Source organism: Micropterus salmoides, unplaced genomic scaffold (assembly GCF_014851395.1).
Source record: "Micropterus salmoides isolate LMB-PRFRI ecotype aquatic unplaced genomic scaffold, ASM1485139v1 Ms_hic_scaffold_16, whole genome shotgun sequence".
Classification (NCBI taxonomy): domain Eukaryota; kingdom Metazoa; phylum Chordata; class Actinopteri; order Centrarchiformes; family Centrarchidae; genus Micropterus; species Micropterus salmoides.
Genome location: NW_024040707.1, coordinates 19,154,469 through 19,175,810, shown reverse-complemented (window position 1 = coordinate 19,175,810; position 21,342 = coordinate 19,154,469). Strand labels below are relative to the sequence as shown.

The 21,342-nt window shown below is 40.9% G+C and overlaps 3 protein-coding genes across 11 annotated transcripts in view; 2 read left to right on the top strand and 1 right to left on the bottom strand.

Annotated features, from left to right (window-relative positions):
- The window catches only part of scn8aa (sodium channel, voltage gated, type VIII, alpha subunit a), a gene marked incomplete at its 5' end in the record, with an annotated part of 37,770 nt that extends 31,252 nt beyond the window's left edge, over positions 1-6,518 (top strand). For 5 of the 7 annotated variants that reach the window (XM_038723064.1, XM_038723061.1, XM_038723065.1 and 2 more), the window contains 5 exon segments: positions 23-76; positions 363-500; positions 603-707; positions 831-1,101; positions 1,220-2,379. In XM_038723064.1, the coding sequence (XP_038578992.1) occupies positions 23-76; positions 363-500; positions 603-707; positions 831-1,101; positions 1,220-2,379 (1,728 nt within the window). 7 annotated transcript variants of the gene reach the window in all.
- Positions 6,519-9,231: 2,713 nt separating this feature from the next.
- LOC119905509 (glucagon-2-like) lies at positions 9,232-13,664 on the bottom strand. Of its 3 annotated transcripts, none has more exons than XR_005444832.1 (5): positions 12,014-13,664; positions 11,126-11,310; positions 10,228-10,325; positions 9,766-9,918; positions 9,232-9,477 (listed from the first exon to the last, which is right to left on the bottom strand). XR_005444832.1 is itself a non-coding variant. In XM_038722612.1 (4 exons), the coding sequence occupies exons 2-4, from the start codon at positions 10,317-10,319 to the stop codon at positions 9,435-9,437; spliced, it is 288 nt and encodes a 95-aa protein (XP_038578540.1). In that variant the 5' UTR covers positions 10,320-10,325; positions 10,436-11,086; the 3' UTR covers positions 9,232-9,434. The 3 variants fall into 3 exon arrangements, 1 of the variants encoding a protein (XP_038578540.1); XR_005444833.1 differs by lacking the exon at positions 12,014-13,664 and adding an exon at positions 11,468-11,993; XM_038722612.1 differs by lacking the exons at positions 11,126-11,310; positions 12,014-13,664 and adding an exon at positions 10,436-11,086.
- A 200-nt stretch (positions 13,665-13,864) lies between these two features.
- si:dkey-157g16.6 (uncharacterized protein LOC561837 homolog) overlaps positions 13,865-21,342 on the top strand; it is a 48,194-nt gene continuing 40,716 nt past the window's right edge. Inside the window, exons 1-2 of the mRNA XM_038722611.1 lie at positions 13,865-13,972; positions 14,380-14,456. The gene's annotated coding sequence lies outside the window, so the exon portion shown is untranslated. The remainder of the gene's footprint in view (positions 13,973-14,379; positions 14,457-21,342) is intronic.

Here is a 21,342-nt window from a genome sequence, read left to right as displayed (position 1 = left end):
AGTCATGTCTCTCTTTTGAAAGGCCACATTCAAAGGCTGGATGGATATTATGTACGCAGCTGTGGATTCCAGAGAGGTATATCCATTGTTTCATCAATATATAATGTAATGCTCATTTATTTCACTGTATGCCAGACTGTGAATAAGCAGGTCTTAAAGGAAAACTTATTCACGTTCTTGCTAAATAAGCCAGCTTCATATTGATCATACAGAGATGAGAGTGATATTGAGCTTTTCATCAAACTCTTGGCAAGAAAATAAAAAAAAGTAAAAGTAGTGTATTTTCAAATTAATTGTCAAATTATTTCTTTCACTTGTGTTAATAAAACACTACAGCTAACACTGTTCCTCCTCCCTCCAAGGTGGAAGACCAGCCCGACTATGAAGTCAACATCTACATGTACATCTACTTTGTCGTTTTCATCATATTTGGCTCCTTCTTCACCCTCAACCTCTTCATTGGTGTGATCATTGACAACTTCAACCAGCAGAAGAAAAAGATAAGACCCGTTCTGTCTCCTTATCCCCTGTCTTGCTTGAGGAGTTTCCATTTAAAAAGTGTCAGAATATGGTTATAACCAAATCTTTGTTTATCCTTTTACTTTGGAGGTCAGGATATCTTCATGACAGAGGAACAGAAAAAGTACTACAATGCCATGAAAAAACTGGGGTCCAAAAAGCCACAAAAACCCATTCCTCGACCGCAAGTATGTATTTTCTCAGGATTACTCCTTTTGATCAAGTGTTCAGATTATTCAACATATGATGCTTTTGGTTGAAACCTCAGTAAATCTCAACTTTATCCCTCTTTTTTTCCTCTTTCCTTGTAGAACAAAATCCAGGGCATGGTGTTTGACTTTGTGACGCAGCAAGTCTTTGACATTTCCATCATGATACTCATCTGCCTCAACATGGTCACCATGATGGTGGAAACAGATGATCAGTCAGATGAAACAGAGCTCGTCCTCTACTGGGTCAACTTCATTTTTATTGTAGTCTTCACCACAGAGTTCTTGCTGAAGCTCTTTGCCCTTCGCCACTATTACTTCACCAATGGCTGGAATATCTTTGACGTGGTGGTGGTCATCCTGTCCATTGTCGGTGAGTGAGGGAGGTGGAAGACATGGAGGAATGAGGGAGTAACTTGGGATTGTCACCTCCAGAATTTTGTTGTATTCTGATGGTATTCTCTTCTTTTCCCTTTTTTCCTTTCTCTCAGGCATGTTCTTGGCTGACATCATTGAGAAGTACTTTGTGTCACCGACCCTGTTCAGGGTGATCAGGTTGGCTCGTATTGGCCGTATCCTCCGTCTGATCAAAGGAGCTAAGGGCATCCGGACCTTACTCTTTGCTTTGATGATGTCACTGCCAGCCCTGTTCAACATTGGCCTACTGCTCTTCCTGGTCATGTTCATCTTCTCCATCTTCGGCATGTCTAACTTTGGCTACGTAAAACATGGAGCGGGCATTGACGACTTGTACAACTTTGAGACCTTTGGCAATAGCATGATCATTCTGTTCATGATCACAACGTCGGCTGGATGGGATGGCTTGCTGTTGCCGATCCTCAACTACCCACCAGACTGCGATCCCAGTTTGGAAAACCCTGGTACATCAGTGAAGGGCGACTGTGGTAACCCATCAGTGGGAATCTTCTTTTTTGTCATGTATATCATAATTTCTTTCCTGATTGTGGTCAACATGTACATCGCCATCATCCTGGAGAACTTCAGTGTGGCCACAGAGGAAAGCGCTGATCCTCTCAGTGAAGACGACTTTGAGACCTTTTACGAGATCTGGGAGAAGTTTGACCCTACTGCGTCTCAGTTCATCACTTTTGCCAAGCTGTCTGACTTTGCTGACGCACTGGAGCATCCACTTCGTGTGCCGAAGCCCAACACAATAGAACTAATTGCCATGGACATGCCCATGGTGAGTGGCGATCGCATTCACTGCCTGGACATCCTGTTTGCCTTCACAAAGCGAGTGCTGGGTGACAGTGGTGAGTTGGACATGCTGAGGCAGCAGATGGAGGAGCGTTTTGTGGCAGCCAACCCCTCTAAGGTGTCATATGAACCCATCACCACCACACTTCGCCGCAAACAGGAGGATGTCTCCGCCAGAACTATCCAGAATGCCTACCGCACCCACCTCATCAGGCGTGGCATCATCTTCAAGCGCCATACTTTTACTAACAATAAGCTCGAGAACGGCGGGACCAACAATGAGAAGAAGGAGAGCACACCATCCACAGCCTCTCTTCCCTCTTATGACAGCGTGACCAAACCTGACAAGGAGAAGCAGGATGAAAACAAGGAGGAGTGGGCCAGGAAAGAGAAGGACAAAAACCAAAAAGATGAGTGGGAATCCAAGTGTTAGGGTTCAGTGACTCTCGAAATCCAGTAAAACACAGTGAGATGAGACTCTGAGCCCAAACCCAACAAATGTAGAAAAAGTCATTTGCAAGTAAGAAAAAAAACCCAACAAAAATATATAAAAAAATGTTTACAGACTTCAATACTACTGAGGCAATGTGGTTTCTTATGTCGTCAAAGACAGCTGAACCAAACCCAATCAGTTTACCACGGAACTGCAGCATAGTGACCAAGTTCATGAAAATGAGGAACAAATGCAAAATGAAAAACAATGACACCGGTGTGCTGGCCAATGACACACATTTCTTTGGGGACCAAATGCCAAGGCACATAAATCTCTGCTAGATGACTGAAGAATTGCAAAATCCCTGCCACCACCGAGTGTGGACCCCCGCAGCAAAGCGCCAATGCTACGGGACTGGATCATACTAGAACTGTATTAGCAGTCTAAAGGAGGGTCTGTAACACTGCATTTACCGTCTTTGTCCAGAAAGAAAAACAATAATCAACCAAGCAAGTTTAGTGAGGAAGAAAACACTAGCGAGGGAGGGGGAAACCCAGAACCATAGACAAAGATTTTTTTGTTTGTGCTGGGTATACTTGCATCTCAACTCACATTATTTGAGCAGCAAAACAAGATAACATTTAGCCCATGTCACTAGTCTTTTCATCTCCTCTTTGTTATACTGACACTGAAAAAGACATTTTCTACATGGGCTTTCACACTGACTGGGAAGGGGGTCATTAGTCATTGTTTTGACTTGGGCTGAAGGAGACTTGCTCAGACCGAGTTCCAGATAAATTATAATTATTGTGCTCGTTCAATGCATAGAAATGACTTGCATGAAGGCATGTTTTGATCAGGAATCATGCATGAGTAATCATAGTCCACAAGACACTAATTCTCAGACCACTGCAGTGACTTGACTATAGTTTGAGGCTGTCCACTGGGGATATTACGAGAACTATAAGTGGAGAATGAAGATTATGGATAGATGATTTATAGAATTTTGGGGAAGTGAGAGTCGTATGATCCTGCCCTTCACTAGTTTTGCTTTTCTACTGACAGATCTTTTAATTAAGCCATTGATTAAAATGTCTGGTGAATGAAGGATGTAAGCAATCAGAGAATCGGATCAGCCAACAACACAAAGTAGGAAATGTTTTTTTGCTGCTCTGAATGTTAGAAGTGTGGAAAGAGTGTATGAGTATTAGAAAGCAGAATATCCTCATGTTGAGGATGCACAGATTTGGAGGGCCGTGTCAGTTGTCCTGAACCAAATCTGGGGCTTACATCTCTTTGTTTACTTACATCCATCATACAGTCACTTTCCTTACTTACCTGTGGTCCCTGTTACAGCAATGAGAGCAGGTAATGTTTCACGCCAAGGAATCCATATCTGGCATCAGTAAGGATCTGGTGTGCGCAGTATCAATAGATATCCCCTCTACTGCTATAGTTCCTGGAGAAGGGACTGAAATATAGTTTCATTTTATCCATTTTGTGCAGATTGCTTTTGTTGTTTTGTTTTGGGCTACCGGAAGAACTGAAAACTGCATTTAGGTAGATACATTAGGTAGTACTCTCACCGATTCATTAATTTCAAGTTGCTCTTTTGTACTCTGTCAGACCCACATCAGAATTTCCCCTTGAGGGACGTCTTTGAGTTGCCAGCTTTAGAAAAACAAAGCCTTGAATTCCTTCTTTGATGTCCTTGAGACGCAATCATTCCTAGAAAAGGTTTTGATCAGTGAGAGTGACACTGACCACCCGAAACTGCCGAGTTAGCCGAGAATTATCACAAGGACATGCCTTGTCGTGCCTAGCTTGTATGGAAAGGTGGACTGTAGAATCAAATGGTTTTTGTCTTGTTTTTCAGGGAGGTGGATAGGCAATAAATAAGTATAAACATGGACCAATAAATAGGTAGCGCCCCTCCCTTCAGGGTTTTAGACTGACTGCCATGAGAACAAGAGAGATACAGGAGAACAGAAGAATAGTGCTTTGGTCTGAGTCGGAGTGCTGAAAGTCCCATGTTTGTCAGTGTATCATTGTGCTTTTGTGGGACCTCTTAAACACTGTGTGGTGTTGGACCCAGGCTCGCACCATCTTTTCACGTACTTGCAGGCTTTCAAATACTATCACCTGCTTCAAAAATTATTAGCCACAGACGGAGGTAGAAACACTTGACATGATAAAACATCAGCAGGCCTCACATCGACGCAGTTCTGTTGTATAATAAGCTTTGTGGGTGTTTTTCATATAAAAAACCTGAGGCTTTGTTAAGTGGTACACAAGACACAGCTGCCTCCTTAGGTGTTCCTGCCATTTCTTTTCTACACAGGAGTGATGGTCCTATTTATAAGTGGATGACTATACATAAAAATCTGGCATCCATCGTCGCACCACTAATGCCATTTGGTGTGTTTAACACTGCCTGTACCAGACCCCCCTGTCTGTAACAATAACTGAGGTCTGTTTACAATATGAGGTCTCTGAATCAGTTTGGCTGCTGCACACTAAAAACCAAATACATTCCCAATGAGAACCACAGGAGGAGTGAGTAATGTCATTCAATTTACCCATGTTCATCTTGGATGTAATGTTTTAGAATGATACATTCACACTTGGAGAAAAAAAAAAGAAAAAAAGAAAAAAAGAAGCAAAAAAAGACAAAAAAAGATACAAAAACATATATATGTACAGTGCAGGCTATGATGTAAATGGCACAATCGCTGAAAAAGAACGAACTTTTTGAGAGAAACTATAAATATTGTATTATATTCTTTTATTTTATCCGCATGCTTTGTTGTGTTTTTTGTAAATACGGAATTTTAAAAATGTTACTACTAATAATCAAAAAATGAATAATAACAATAATATAGAATGGCTTCCAGCTATGCCCTTTGTCACATTTGTTACCTTTTGGATTTTTTGAGACACTTTTCACTTTGTTGACGGAAATTGAATGAAATATAGATATTATATAATGCAAAAGATAAATACATGTATACATATATGTCTATATGTATATACATAAAACAGAAGAACACTGTTTGTCACATTTGATTTATGTGCAACACGTTCAGTGGATGTCTAAAACTGGTTGTTTCCAGCACCCTTCTATGTTTGGGAATAGCTCATGTGCGATGTTACTGGAGCTGCTTGCCATGGATTGTAGCCTGATCATGATGAAAGGATACTGTTACCAGCACATTTCTCACTTACTGTCATATGTCTCACCTTCACTGAGTATACAGGACACACCCACAGTCATGGACACAAACACACACAGGTGACTCTCCTCACTGCCCACCATCTTTACCAGTGATCTCTTCCCGGAGGACGTCAGCTGGTGTGACTGGCTGCCTCGTGCACCCTGAGACGGTACCTACCCCAGGGCCTTTTTCCCATACCCACACATCAGTGCCATTACAGCTCAACATGCATACAATCATGTACTTGCTTCATATCCTCACGTTTCTTTTGTTGAATAGTTTGTTTCCAGTGTTTCACTCAATGGCATGTGCCTTTTTTCTGCTTTTTCTGTGAATTTGGACATTGATGCCACACTGAAAAAAACAAAAAAAGAAACAAACAAAAAAAAACAACAATAAATATGTTTCCAAACTGTGGAGGGTGGGGGTTTGGGGGTGAGCACAACATTAATCAGGGATGTCGAGTCAGAAATACTGCCGGAGGATCATCCAGACCAGTTCATCTTAATATTCAACAGTGTGTGATGTTAACAGAAAAACAGCTAACTCAAAAATGTCCTGTTCTTAGTGCTATGTGTGTCACCCACTTGGCTTGTGAAAAAGCAGCTTGCCTTCTATATTTCTGTTTTATTTCTTCAATATTTCTGTTTCCATCTGAAATTTATTTTTGTATCAATATTTGATTATAGGACTCATTCTTTTTTAGCATGGTTTATTATGGGCGTTTTTTTTTTCCTTTTTGCTGAGAAATTAAAAAGTGCTTTTCAAACTGTTGTTATCATTTGACACCGTGATAAAAGAGGATATACAGTACAATATGATTGTGTGTTGCACAACCACTTGGACTCTCGGTAAGAATATATGAAAGATTGTCTTCATTTGAGCACGAACCTTTTTATTACCAATAAAGCAGCCTTCCAGTTACAACTTGTGTGTTGTTTTTTTAATGAAATGTTTTGAGATTTGCTAAGTAAAAATATTCCCTCTTGGAAAGAGATGCAGACTGACATGGCAAAGCCTCTAGATTTCCTCCTCTGTCCTCCAGTCTTATTTCAGATTCATTGTGTCCACTTTAAGTAGTGGTCACCATTTTGTGCAGATTATTTTACTTTTGTGGTGCTGTATGTGGATGCAAGTGGATTACAAAACATCCTGTGAAATGGAGCTGAGTGGCGCCGTGGTAACAGGGCTGTGAAAGGCAGCCGTTCAAATGTAATGGACTTATTGAATTTGTTAAGAGCCCCGTGTTAACATCCCCCTCACAGGCAGAATATGGACTATAGCCCCATTATTATGCAGTCCATCTGTACTGTGATGCTCCTTTTTGTGGTCCACCATAAAGTAAATAGCCTAGAGGTCTGAAATTACAGCACTCACCCCCATAACCTCACAACCTCATGAGAACAGGGCTGAAAAAGCAATGTTGGGGGGATATTGATCTGTTTGTGCTTCTCCAATTGGTTTGGAGAGGGGGGAGGAGGGTTAGAAACCATTTTTTGGAGAGTAAGTATGTAAATGATGCATGGAGTTGTTCTCAGACAGTGAAGGCACTGAATAGATGAGAAATTCTCCATGGAGTACACCGCCCTTCCATTCTCTCCTCCCTTTCCTTTTTTGTCACATTAGCCTACAAAATGTTGTCTCCCTGGCTCCTTTCACTCCCTGAAGTCACATCCACTCTCAGCATCTCCCTCCTCCCCCGCCCTTCCACAATCTCCATGAATTTTTGTATAATATTTTCAAATCTATGTGTCTTCTGTTATGTATCATCTACACATATAGGCAATGGGAAGCTGCTCCTTATTGACTATCGACCCTGTCCCTCTCTCTCTCTCTCAGGATGGCTGTGAGGAGAGAGAACCAGGAAGGGGAGGGGGAGGGGGGAGGTAAGGAAAAGAGAAGAGGAAGGGAGGTGGTGGAGCACTGCAGTGCAGATAAATTAATGCAGCAGTCGAGGCTGAGTCAGCAGCACACTCCCAGTTTGGCCCAGTGCCTCCATCAGATTGTGTCCATGCACTGCTGCCTAGGAGACTGGCTCCCACGCTAAAAAACAAAACAACAACAACATTTCATCCTAAAATTAGGTTCGTTAACGACATTTGAAAGCGCGAGGAGCAGCCTGTGTTTGCAGCTCGCCATGCAGAGGAGCTGTCCTCGGTGCTGGAGATGGTCCTGGGAGGACGGACATCCTCTGCCCGGCTCTGAGGCTGCTCGGATGGTGTTGGAGGGAACGAGGACAGCGCAGGTTGGCGCGGAACTAAACCCAGCCACAAAAATGTGTTCAGTTTGCGGAGGAGCTCGACCTAATTCGGAGACAGCCACACCTACACTCCCCTCTCCCCCTCCTCCGCTCGCTTTCCTCTCATCCCACCTCCTCCCTTCCTCTGAAGTATGTTGCCACATAGCATGTGGTTTCTCTGTGGGTAGACCTGAACGTGGCTAAATATAATGATTTAACGTGTCACCATATTTTCTTTTGCCATGATTAGCTTCTTTAAGGAGAGACTTTTATACACGTGCTTACGCCACCTTATATCATTTAATCACTAATGAGAGCTATACATTATTTACAAGGACTCCATTCGTCCATTGCAATACACTGCTTGGACTATATTGTTAATTTCTGTCCTACTCTTATTCCCTTTCCTCTGTCAGTTTGCTGCAGACCTGCTGGTAAATATCAAACAGGCAGAAAGTTGTGAATAGCCAGCAGTAAAAGGGGCTTTTCCTACTATCTGATCCCATTTCAACCCTTGACTGAGATCAGAGGGTTGCGTTTGTGTTCTGCTGGTGTTTCCTACCTTTCTCCCTCCCTCCCCTCATACCCTGGTCTCCCTTTCTCCCCTGGAGAGATAGACTGAGGAGGGAGGACTTTCCCAAAGAGGGAGCTCTCCACATCATGGTTAGGCACAGCTGCACCCTTCTCAATGACAAACGATGCAGCAACACAGGCACATATACATAAAAACCTACACCACCACCACCACCACCAGCAGTTATAGCCTGCAGTTTATCTCCACCTACCTAAAATCCACCAGCCCCTCCTTTCAACTAAATGTTAACTCAATTACTTAGTGGATTTTTTGCCTCCCTCATTGCATAACCTTATTGTGCAACAATGTAAATTTGTGTGAACAAAGTGTGTGCTATATACAGTCTGCACTGCAAAAGGAAACAAAACAGATGCCTTTACACCCACACGCTGCTTTTTTTTTAAGACTTCCCAAATCACCCTGGGTTGAGCCTGAGCTGTTTGGCTGGCTGATTTTTCAGATTTTCTAAACAACAGCACCCACCTCTGGTCAGCACCGTGTATGTATGAAATGTTTCCCCCCTTTATACAGATCACAGAATAGGACGGCAATCCAAAAACCTTGCATTCTAAAATCTTGAATATGTATTTGAAAAGACATTTGTGTGCATCACAACATCAAACAAAGGCATACAGGTGAATCACAATGGATTCAGGAAAGACCATACATCAGAAGTTATCGTATCGTGCATGAAAATTCTTCTCTGTAAGACGTAGGTATCTGAACATGATCGCGCATTTACTGGTGAAATTAAAATGAAATAACAGATGGACTTTAGGTTTGAAGAACATATTTAGGACATTTCAAAATAACAAGATAAGAAGTTGAACATCTTGATTATATTTCTTCACTTTGTTGCTCATTGTGGAAACGGCAAAGTGCAAAATGTGCATTTTATTTGAAAACACCACAGAATAAATAAAATGACCAAAGGTTTCTAAAATTGTTGCAGAGGATTTATCTTCTCTTTTGCTGCTGGATGATGTAAAGCAGTATCAAGTGTACAGTACATGTGGTCTGGGCTGTCTTAAACTTCTGCTGCTGTATTGTAGAGCAGGTCTTTATGACATCTGCAAGTAAAATATAAGGGGTTGAGGTCAAACAAGATACATCTAATATAAAATACGGACATGAGATGTGAACTGTTTCTACTTTGATCTCATATTACAGAGATGTACAGTCTCTCTACATTATCATCTTAATGGCTGTTAACACTTGACAGAACTGCACATCTATTTCTATTCATTTCTATGCAATCTGCAGTACAACACACGGTAACTACTGTGTTGCCCCCTTACAGTCCTATCAAACCATCACTGAAGAAGCAGCTTTGGTATAAATGTTGCTTTTCAGCTCACCCTTCTGGTTTGGTGCTGGCCAGCCACTCCACAAAATCTTTAGCCTTAATCTTATCAAGATAGTTGGTGAAGTCGCTGCTGAATGTCCCATCTGAATGCCTTTTGAGGTTTTGGATGGTTTTCTGTCCTTTTTCCATCTGATGTGAAGACAATCTAAGAAAAGAAATGATGATGAGTTAAAGTATTTTAATTTACAGTCAATTTCAGCTCTAAGCATCATTTCACCAACACACTTCAAATACCTATGACAAAAGGGTATTTATTTTGTTTTAGCCTTTTTCAGTAAAAGTTACACTACAGTAAATTTATTAAAAAGAGACAAATGGACCAATGAACTGAAGCTGTCATTTTGTGTCAGATATAGATTTCACAGAATTTTTGCTGCTCAATCATATCAAATTAAAAAGTGATGCTAAATGTTCAAACATACCAATATCCAAATGAACGTGACTTAACACATACCTTGCCAGTCTGACTTTATCCACAACCATCCCTTTACTGCTCGAACAGAGAAGCAGGACCAGCATACACCACATGGGTAGGCTCATCCTCATCCTCACCTAGTCAACAAATAACCAAGAACACAAACACACTGATTTATCCTGCTAAATTAGATCAGAAAACAACACAATAATTTGAGATAGGTTTAGGTCGTAATGAACAAATTTACCTTGGGGAAACCTGATACGTGTCCAATGAAATGCTGTACTTGCTTGCCTGGAGCAAGTGCAGTATAATATTGACACCACGAAACTCTTCAACACCTTGAAACAGCACCTTGAAGATACACTGGGAGTGGACCAAACTACGCAGACTGATCATTTCTGACACTTTATAAAGACAGCAGGTGTCCCAGTGTGACATGTATGTCACCTCCCACAGCAGATGACCCTCTCCCTCATTATGGTGGTTTGGATCAAAGCTTATCTGAACTAGAATGGCTTGTGCTCTGCCCACAGGTCAATGTCAGAGCCCTCTGTCACTTAGTCAGAGAGTCGCAGGTGTGAAGAAATGTTGTTCTGGTGTCTTGACGTCAAGGACATGACTTCTGACTTCTTCATGACTGAAATCTAGACGATTGAGCTTTCATTTGCAGCATTTCAGTCTTCCAGGACATTTAACAATACTAAGGTAGATATTCTGTTCTGTATGTGCATGCATAATTTAGTAAAAATTTTTAATAAAAGCCTTAAAACAGTTAGCGATGGACATCTATTTTAATACTGCAGTCATCCCATGATAAACTTTAGTGTGTAATTGCTGTATTGATGAAATGCAACATATGACTTTTAAGGTTTTTTTTGCAGTGACTTCACCATCTGATATTCTGTTGCAAAGGACAAAACACAGAGATACTCACAGGAATTCGAACCCTGAGTAGGGCCTGATGTAGAGACTCAGCTCAGTGATCTCAAACCACCACAGATGGCACTCCACTCCATCTTGTCCCATCCGTCCCTTTTGTCATGTAGTTTCCCCTGCAGCCTCTTCCAGCACCACCTCACAGGTACATGTACATGTATAATAGGTAGATTTTTCCTGCATCTGTAAAGTAATTTGTGACATGATAATTCTCAAGTGGTTTTGCAATATTTAACCCAATAAGGAACATTGATTGATCAAATTAAGTGCACGATTTAGTCCTAAATATAAAATATTGCAAGTTGTATATTTTTCTTTAATTAAGTTGTGTTCCATTTACCTCGCAAAGGCACCATAGATAATGTAGATAATGATGTCATTAAGAAATAGTACGACCCTAAACTGGCTGTTTTCATCATACAATGTGAACAACTGCAGATGAAGCAATTTCTAACTTGCACATTGAGCATACTATGGTAGCTTGCAAGTTATCACATACACATATCTTATTGTGCACGAATACATTGAATACATTTTGATGGGTGCAATAAGAACCAGGAAGAACTTTACTGCCCCGCCAACCACCACCAGACACATGCAGCTATTTCACATGCTACAGTGTAAATCAAGCTGTAACGTTACATGTCTATGATATCAAGCCATTCATGATTCCAGTTTTCTTAAGTTGTAAAAGAAAACTGAAACAATTGTTTTGAGGTAGGTATGCGTAATACTGTGTTCGTATCTCAACGCAAAACAATGTCCAAGCAATTAATGCTACAGCTAGCCACCTAGCACTATAGCTAGCTAACATTAGCGTGATAGGTGATACCGTAGATGCTAGCGCCAGTGATGTTGGCCAGCAGTTTGTTGAGATGATAGTTACATTTACTGTTAGATCTTCAGAGTGTGGACATCATGGCCGGTGTTGTGCCGGATACTTAGCGATTCATCGACCCTGTAACGTTAGCTGCGTAATTTTAACTAACTTTTTAACTAACTTTAACGCTAGCTAGGTAGCAACAGTGTAAATTATTGTTATAAGTTAGCTAGCAATAATGGTCTAATGTTTGCAAAGTTAGCTATGAAGAGGAGAACAAAACCAGCAGATTAATCCCAGAGGGGTAGATCTGAACACATTAGTCATTAATTGTTGATTGTTTTTTTAAGCAAAACAGTCTTGACTTCAGCTTATCAAAGTGAGACGATTTGCTAGTTTTCTCTGTTTTACTGTTATTGTAAACGCTGTAGGGGTTTTGGACAGTTGTGGAACAAACATCTGAACATGTCTCTGGAACATTTTTCACTATTTTCCGTAAAAATGATTACGTTAAGCGATTAATGGAGAAAATTATCGGCAGATTGATATTGAAATTAGCCTTATTTGCAGTCCTATGGTAGTCTTGGTTAGGAAGTTTAAAAGAGCTGACGTTATCCAAGTAAACTCGTTCAGATGGACATGATGGGCAGGCAGGTTTTAAATTAATTAAGGAAGTTACAAATATAAGCGTGGGTGCATAATTGTACACAAATATGAGCAATTTAGACAATTAAACATGCTTGTACTGTGGTACAATGCCCTTAATATACAAACCTCAAGGGAACAAACAGATAGTGTGACACTGTGTTAATATACAGAATTAATAAATTACATTTTTATTGTTTTGTCAAGCAAAACATTGAACAAATCAGATGGAAAACACATAAAATACTCCACATAAATAAAATAACATTTCAGCCACCCATACACACCAAAACTACCAAACCCCTAAAAGACAAGCAATGTTTTAAGGCTGCATTTAAAAGAAGATGCAGTTACAACAGATCTCAGGTGATCACGCAGTTTGTTCCAGAGAACAGCACCATAGTGGCCAAATGCAACTTCACCTGATTTTGTTTTTTTCTAGGACACATTCAGGAGACACATGCTTAATGATATGAGACATATGATTGGCTATAACCAGTGAGAAGGTTGGAAATAAATTGAGCCTAACAGTTAGGGCCTTGTAAACCAGCAATGGCAACAAAGCAGAATTCATAAACCAGCGAAATCAGAATAAATACAAATTAAAAAATCCATTTTGCCTTCTTTTCCAGGCCTTTGAGACAAAGTTAGCAAACTTAAACACTTCCAAATTAAACAGCCATTCCAGTGTTTGCTCATCTGTACACCAGAATATATCAGGGTTTTGTCGAGACATTTCATGGAAAATTGACTCTAAAATCATCATAGCTTTATAAAAGAAAATAGGACTCACTTTTCCAAATCAAACAGCTCACATAATTGGTTTTCCTCCTGAATACTTGTGAATCGACCAACCTCGACCAATGAATACCAGCTCTTGACACGCACATATGTCCTTAATTTTGGCTTTGACAAGATATTTTCAAACCATTTTTCTTCAAACTTAATGTGAAAATTACAGTTGACATTGCATTGACAGAAGTGGGTGACATACTGTGTCGTCATTTGATTTTAAGACCACACATAGCTATATGTATAATATAATATGCAGTCTATGGTCTAGCTGTAGTTTGTAACTAACAGGTAATTCATATTTATTTTGCTTTGGTGGTTTGAGTCTCAAAGTTAACTTTGAAATTTCTAAGATAAATAAATACCAGCCAAACCTTGGTCGTTTAACAACAATAGACATTTTCAGATTCCTCAAAGACCGGACTCCCTCTCAGATTTGCAGCCAGGGCCCTAGTGAAGGGGGTGTTTGAAAGTTTCTTCTGGACAGGACTTTTATGGACATCTCAGGATGTTCAGCAGAGTACAGAACTGACATCCCCTCTCCAGCTGCCAAGAACTTCAGTCAACCCATTCGAGTCATGTACCCATGTAAGCACAGACTATTCGCAGTTTTGCTCAGCTGGACTTTGTTTCAGTGCTTTACTTCTTGCCCTTCACAAGTTCATTCAGATCAAAAGACAAAATCAAGCGCCAACTTTTTGCTGCACTCTCGTGTAAATGACAAGCTCTAGCTCTCGCAGCATCATGTATAATTTTATAATTTACCTTTAAATTCTCACACAATAGTTTGACTTTTAATTCTGGTGTCATCACGTCCTGGTGGGTTAGACTGCGTATTTGGTTAAGATTGTAAGACTATAAGGTGTCATCTAATCTGAAACAATGGTCTCTATTCAGTAAAGTTAAGCAGTAGGCATGATGAAAAAATGACCCCTTACAGATTTTTATGTCGCTTAAAATAGAGTATAAGATTTTCTTTTCTTTAATGCTTACAGTTAATCAAAGGTTAGCCTGTGAGGGCTGTTGCTGCACCCAACCACTCACCGCAATGACTGGCCTTTTCCATCTCAAGGTAAGACGTTTTTTTAAAAAAAACAATAACTAACTTGGTCTCGTTAAAGTTTAAGCATGATCTGTTATTCAGATTCTGTAAAGACACTCAGTCATTACTTTCTGGTAAACAACTCCAACAACTAAACAGGAGAAATAGGCTACAAGCTATAAATAATGGTCTAGCTGAGCATAATCATCTCCCTATTTTATTGATAAACATGACTTTGTATATATTTTAAAGTCTTGCTTTTTATGTTGCAGTTTCTTTATGTAGTGTACATCTAGGCCCTGACCAATAGGTGTCAGACTTGACCACAGCACTGCAGCGAGGTTGCACACGCTCTCATGTTTGGGTACCTCAAACTTTTCTGTAACCAAGACCCTTGTTTTTAGGTCTTAAATTCTTATAGCCCCATCAATTTGAACAACTTATCAGGTCAGTTATGTCTGTTATATTCTTTATTCTATATTCAAGAGCTGCATTTGGATTATACAGAATTGCTGATACATTTTTTAAACATTTAAATCTTTTTATTAAAAAAAAGTGTCTTGTTCTCTTCTCAATCAACCCAAAGCACTAGAAACCGCTCTTTTATGAGCAGCCTAAAATGTACAAAGGTCCTGCTTAGTACGGACGTTGATTGTAATTTGGGCTTTTAGATGCCTCACATAATGAGATAAAGGCACTGATATAAAAAAGCAAATATTTGATTGTTTTGGTCTGTTAAGGAAGCTGTGGTAGCATGTTGGGATGGTGCAGTAATATAGTATTCATAAGAATTGTGCTGAATCCTTGGAGAAATATACACACCTAGCTCGCAATTCATACTCACTTTTCTCCTGGAGGAGCACTTGAGTCTAAATTCGATACATATATTATCACCAAGAGAAGATGGGGAGTTCAGAGCAGGGATCATATAGCCGAGGGTCATGCTTACAGGGGCTGCAGCTCTGTTCTCTCTGCTGCTGCTTGATAACTTGGTGCTGATTGATACATTAATATTGCATTGATCCGTGCCATTTCCTACACAGAGGCACTCCTTTACATTGCATCACTTTAAAGTACGGGGGAGGTTGTTGAGTTTCCCAGTATGCTGTGTTATTTTGTGCTTGCTCCTGTACATTAGGTTAATTTCCTGGAGAAAACACGAGTTACATCTAAATGAAAAGAAAAAAGATTGTGCCTAGCATCCGAACGATTGTTACATAAGATTAGTTTACATTGAAGAGAAAATCCCACACAGGGCTCTTATATGGATCATGTCTCACTTTGGGTCTGAGGCCAGTGTCTGCAAATCATAGTGGACGCTACACATTAGACAGTTTATCTGCAACAACAAACACCTTCTCTGGAAAGGCATAACAGATCTTTGAATGCTACAGGAGACAAAACAATAAGGCTATGAGATATAAACATCACGACCGAGGGCAGTGGTTTAGCCTGAGATTTTTCCTTCAATTTATTTGGGCAGTTAATGACAGGCTATCAGATTCCTATCTCCCTTTCCTGCTCTCTCCCCTCTCCTGCACCCTGCTGTAGCCTGGAGGACTGTTTTGGCGAGCATCTGGAGGCAGGCTGTTGAATAGGCTCCATTCTTGAAGGGCCCTGCGCCTCAGCGAGCGCACTCAGGGCATGGACACTCGGCCACGGTCCACGGAATGAGGCCGAGCCGGCTGTGGGGGGGGGGAGAGGCCCAGCAGCAGCTCACGTTAGTTGTGAATTTTCCCTGTGAAGTTCCATCCACTTCGTCCCCACAAAATGTTGCCCCTGCTGCCTCCCATTCTTCTTTTCCTTTCCTCCATCTCTTGTCCTTTCTCTTTTATTCCCCTGCAAATGGAAATGAAGGAGAGGCCCGGTGGTCCTGGTGGTGCCTTTTTGACAAGAACAGGAGGAGTTTGATTTCTTTCCCCCTTATAACAGGATCTTAAATACTGAACAATGCTCTGTAGCAAGGACTCAGGCCTTTTCTCCACAGGGGGAATAGGTGGAGGGGGTGGTGGTGCAGTCAGTTCCGGCAAATATGGTTGCGGAGCAGCTGAGAAAGTCTATTTTCAGCGGTTTTGGAGGATGCTTGTGGACAACTGTGGTCTCAAATCTCAACCGCCAAGTGATTGCCTTGTACGCTTTCATGGCCTCATGTCATTTCCTTGGGGTAAAGAGAGCAAGGGAGGGTATTTCAGAACAGTTTGAATGTTCACCTTAATAATGTTCACTCTGACTTTAAAAGAGGATTAATGTATTGATTCAGTCTTTATAATTTGAGGATTTGAAAACATCTGCCTGTAATGAAAAGAGCGTAGAGATTTAGTTAGAAACAGTTCATTCTGTGTCAGTCCAATCAAAAAATACTGCATCTTTTCAGTTTAAGGCGGTCGATCATAACTAATATCCTCTTGTAATCTTTGCTGACAAAATTTCACTAATATAACTTGTACGGATTTGCTTTGAAGACTTTTGAACTTCCTTCCCTATTGATTTTGGGGCTGTGTATCGGGGACTTCTTGTGTCTGCCCTGGCTGTTTTCTGGTTCAGATGTTGGATCAATGTGTTTGTGTCTGTGTAGGGAGGCTCTGGCTCGGGCCGGAGCTGATCTGCAGAAGGTAATGGGATTGTAAGTGTCTGGCAGAGAGGAGGAGCGCTAATGAAATGAGGGGCCAGGGCTGTCAGAGTGAGAGATTTTAACTGACAGCTACCCGCATCAGAGGATACACACCATCTAGAGTGCCGTATGTGGGGGATTTCTCTCACACACGTGGGAACGCGTGCATATGATTACATGTGTTTATGCCCATGCAGGCACTGTGCTTTCACGGGCTCACTGCTTCTGCTGACAGTCAGACATGATCACACGAGTAAGTGTTTGCTAACTGTCATTAGCTCTGTGAGTTTGTTGCTCTTCTGCAGTGATAGACCAAAACCACAGGATGACAATGTAACTACAGCGTGGTACAGCAGGGTAAGGCATGACCAGCTCCTGCATTTCCTACTCTGCTGATAGTTCTTATCTGAGAAGGCAGAGAAATAGGGTAGTGCTGTCCCTGCAGCTGTCAAAACAGCCTCTCTCTGTCTGTTTACTTGGTGCATGTTCCTCAGAGATAGAGCTTAGCTAAGCTGTAAGAAAGAGGTTATAGATTGCCATGGTGCAATTTGTGCTGGACTCTTAGAGGAGGCGGTTACCATTTAGGTTATCTAAACTAAACAAAAAAAAAGCATTTCATCTTGTTGTTATATCCTATTCCTGCCTAATACTCCCTTGGCCATTCTGTGAATCGCCTTCCTTTTTGTCCATGCTTTGAAATCATCATATCAGTGCATAAGCCCTATATGTATCCCATTGTGATTTGATTTGGAGAGCAAAAATGGCAGATTAGTCTTAAATCCGCCCAAGTAGATTATCCACTCATCTCTAAAGCTCATGCATTGAGGGTTCCTCATAAATGCCTCTTGTGGTTGAGGGGGCAGGAGTGCCCAGCTTACCCGTGGTCAGGAGAACAGGACCGATCTGCATCCACAATGCCATCCGTGTCTGCTTATTAAAAGTGCGGTTGACCCCGGTTTTTCCCCTGTGTGCCTCTTCCCATTGTGTTCTATCTGATTGATGTTGACTGGGGTCACCTAAGCCCATACAAGGGATCACGGCACAGTGCACAGGGGGCTAAATGTTTACATGCATTCATTTGACTTTACCCAGGGGTCTGCTGGCCCAATCCAGGGTCGGCCTGTGGACAGGAAGACTAGGCCATATGTCATGCTTTTTTCCACCACTGGATTTAAGGTCTGACCCACCAGGTTATGGAGGCTAGTTAGGAAGAATAAATACTCTTTGTGGGCGGGTCCATACCTTGTGTTTTGGCTTCAAGCTTTCAGCTGTGACACCAGACGTGGCTCTTAACATGAGTGGGTCGAGGAACATTTATGACACTAATGTTGCTTCTCTGTGGACATTAACTTGACATTGACAGACTTGACAGACAGAATAGTTTTTCAGCCATGCACTTATCTGGAGCCGAATGTGACAGTGAGGTACAGAGATGAATGAATGGTAAATAGTTGAGCTTAAAAAAGAGAATATAAAGTGCTCCCGGTGTAAAAAGCAAAAAACAAAAACAACAGGACTGACCTGTTCTGATCTGTTTACAGCAGCGAGGGCAGAAGTGAACATTTGGTAGACAAGCTCTGACTTAGGGTTGGGTTATGCTCAGTCAGAACTACTTTGTTCGAAGTGTTTATCGGCTACACTAGAAGGAGTAAGGAGCCGGCTGTTATAAATAATAGCTTTCTAATAATAATAACTTTCTTTGCTTGGCACTATTCAGTGCTGTACAGTAGAAATCCATACTAAAAATATATAAATTAATTAAAGTAATTATAATAATAAATAATTCAGCAATTAATGCAATTTATTTGTTAGTGTTTAAATTGCTGTATCTCTAATTCAGTGATACTTTCAAATGTGTGACTTTTTGTAATTTTTCATTATAAAAAACACCTTCATCAAAGATTTTCTCCTGAATGAAACGAAGTTCAATGCAAAATTAATAGGAAACAGCTATGTGCCGTCTTGCTTTTCTTAAAGTAGTACTAAAATTATTGATTTTAGAATGTATAAAAAAGCCAAGTCCAACTACATTAACAATTACAGTAGGAACAGTAATTACTAATATTTGTAATTAGTTAATCTCTTACTTTTGTTACTCCATGAGAAGAGTCGTACGTGTATATGACTAGTAGTATATTTCTAATTAGAGGGTAATATTATTCTTGAAATTGAGATGGTTGGGTATCTTGGTGGCCTGGGAGTTTAAGATGCTGACTGTGTATGAAATAATTAATAGTTTTATTTATGTCCTATCCCTCATGGAAATATTCTGGTACAGTAAGCAGCAACAAAGCAAAGATTCTGATTTCACCAGCACAATATACTGCATTCATTTCAGCGTCTTCTGGTCAAGTTGTATGTAGCTGTACTACATCGATTTTGCATTACACTCCCATGACATTGTCGGACACACAATGGACAATTGGAGAAAAAAAAATAAAGAAAGAAATCAATGCAGCAGAACCAGAGATACTGTCTTTTATATTTGATGCATTCTTCATTGTCAAAACCTGGCGCCAGCTCAGTCCAAGTTTCAGGTGTGTTATCCCATTAGTGGCTAATTTAGCCTAGAACCTTTATCACATATGAGGATCGCAGAGGTCTGGTAACCTATCCTTATTTCTTTCTAACTCCACACTGTATGATCAACTTTTTTCACCTATGCAGTGACACTCCCTAATACCAGTAAACAGACTTTTATGTGGAAAATCGGTGGAGTTCCTCTTTGAGCATCTGTGTCTGAAGGCAGTGTGTAGAATATTTTGCTTAAATGTGGAAGTTCAATGTGTATTGTTCATAATGACCTGGAAATGTCCCCTGCGAGTGGCAAAGTTGGTGGTTTTGTGCTGATGCAGCGTTTAGCTTGGGGTCAGGGCAGCAAGGCTTCGGACAGTACGACAGGGAGTTCCTATGTGTTACAGCAGCAGCCATGCCTCGGCACTGTTATAACTCACCCAATGATTTAACAGCCAGCCATTGATCCACCTGGTAAACATTCATTGCTTTCAAACAGATTTTCCACTCAGTTTAGAGATCTCTCTCTCTCTCTGTTGCTCTCATGCTTATGCATTGGAATGCGAGTGTGTGTGTGGCGTGTGTTTTAGAAATGAATGTTAACAGGCGGGCGGGGGTGGGGTAACTGTTTGGAGTCTGAGTGAGAGAGTGTTGGTAGAATGTGGTTGAGACTAAGAGAAGAAAAGGACAGAGAACAGACAGTGTGGTAGTGAGGCATAGAAATGAAGGATTGTCTGCTATTTCTCTCACCCATTAACCAGACATGGCCATTGTTGCGCTCACTTCCCACTGTCACACTGTTGCTGTGACTGACAGCCCGACAAGCTGCCTCTGTAGGTCTGCCACATGGTGGGCCGCTGAATGGGGAATGCAAAACGTCACTGCTTTGTAAAAACAGCTTACCTCAACTCTTTATGTTGCGAAAAGCTGTCACCTGCGCTTCACTTAACGCTTTAGTAATTGCTTTTGCTTCACAGCCCAGAGGCTAAAATAAAATGTCAGTTCTGTGTTTTAAAGCCATTGAGATTATTGCAGCTGATCTTTTTTTAATTGATATCTAAATTGTAGTACTAGTGAATTTATTTGAGGGATGCACCGAATGTTCGGCCACCATAATTAATTCAGCAAATCAGCAAAAAAAGCACTTTTGGTGTTCGGCCTAATAAGTCAAAAGACCGAATAAATTTTACTGAACAATTACGTTGACATGTCGGCAGTGTGGAAGCATTTTAAAGTGTTAGAGAAAGACGCAAAAATCGCCGTTTGCAAACACTGTTCTGCTGAATTGTCTCCTAGCACATCCACTCCATCTGCGGCTGACTTCTTAGAAAAGGCAACAGACGGTCTGAACCGCTTTGAATGTTGCTGTCACTCGTTTCTGAGAAGGCGATTAAGCTAGCCGCACCTATATTTGGAATGCACAATGTATTCAAGCCTTTATGGTAAATCCACTGAAACGGACCAGAGCGAGCTGACAGGCAGGTTGGCGACTTTATCCTGTCATTTTCTCTCTTTACAATGACAAGTGTTGCTGTATGAGAGTCCTACCTGAAGAGCGGCTGTGAAGTCTTCATGTTACGCGATACGAGAACCACATACAACATTTATCATATTGGGTCGGACTTGATGAATTTAGTGCGAGGATACACATGTGACAACGTCCGCTTTTCAAAACAAGGTAGAGGATGGAAATAAGATTAATTGGATTATATTCACAGAAAATATAAAACAAATTACATGTGCCCATTAAAAGTAAATGGACACATGTAATTTACTTAACTGCACCTTCTC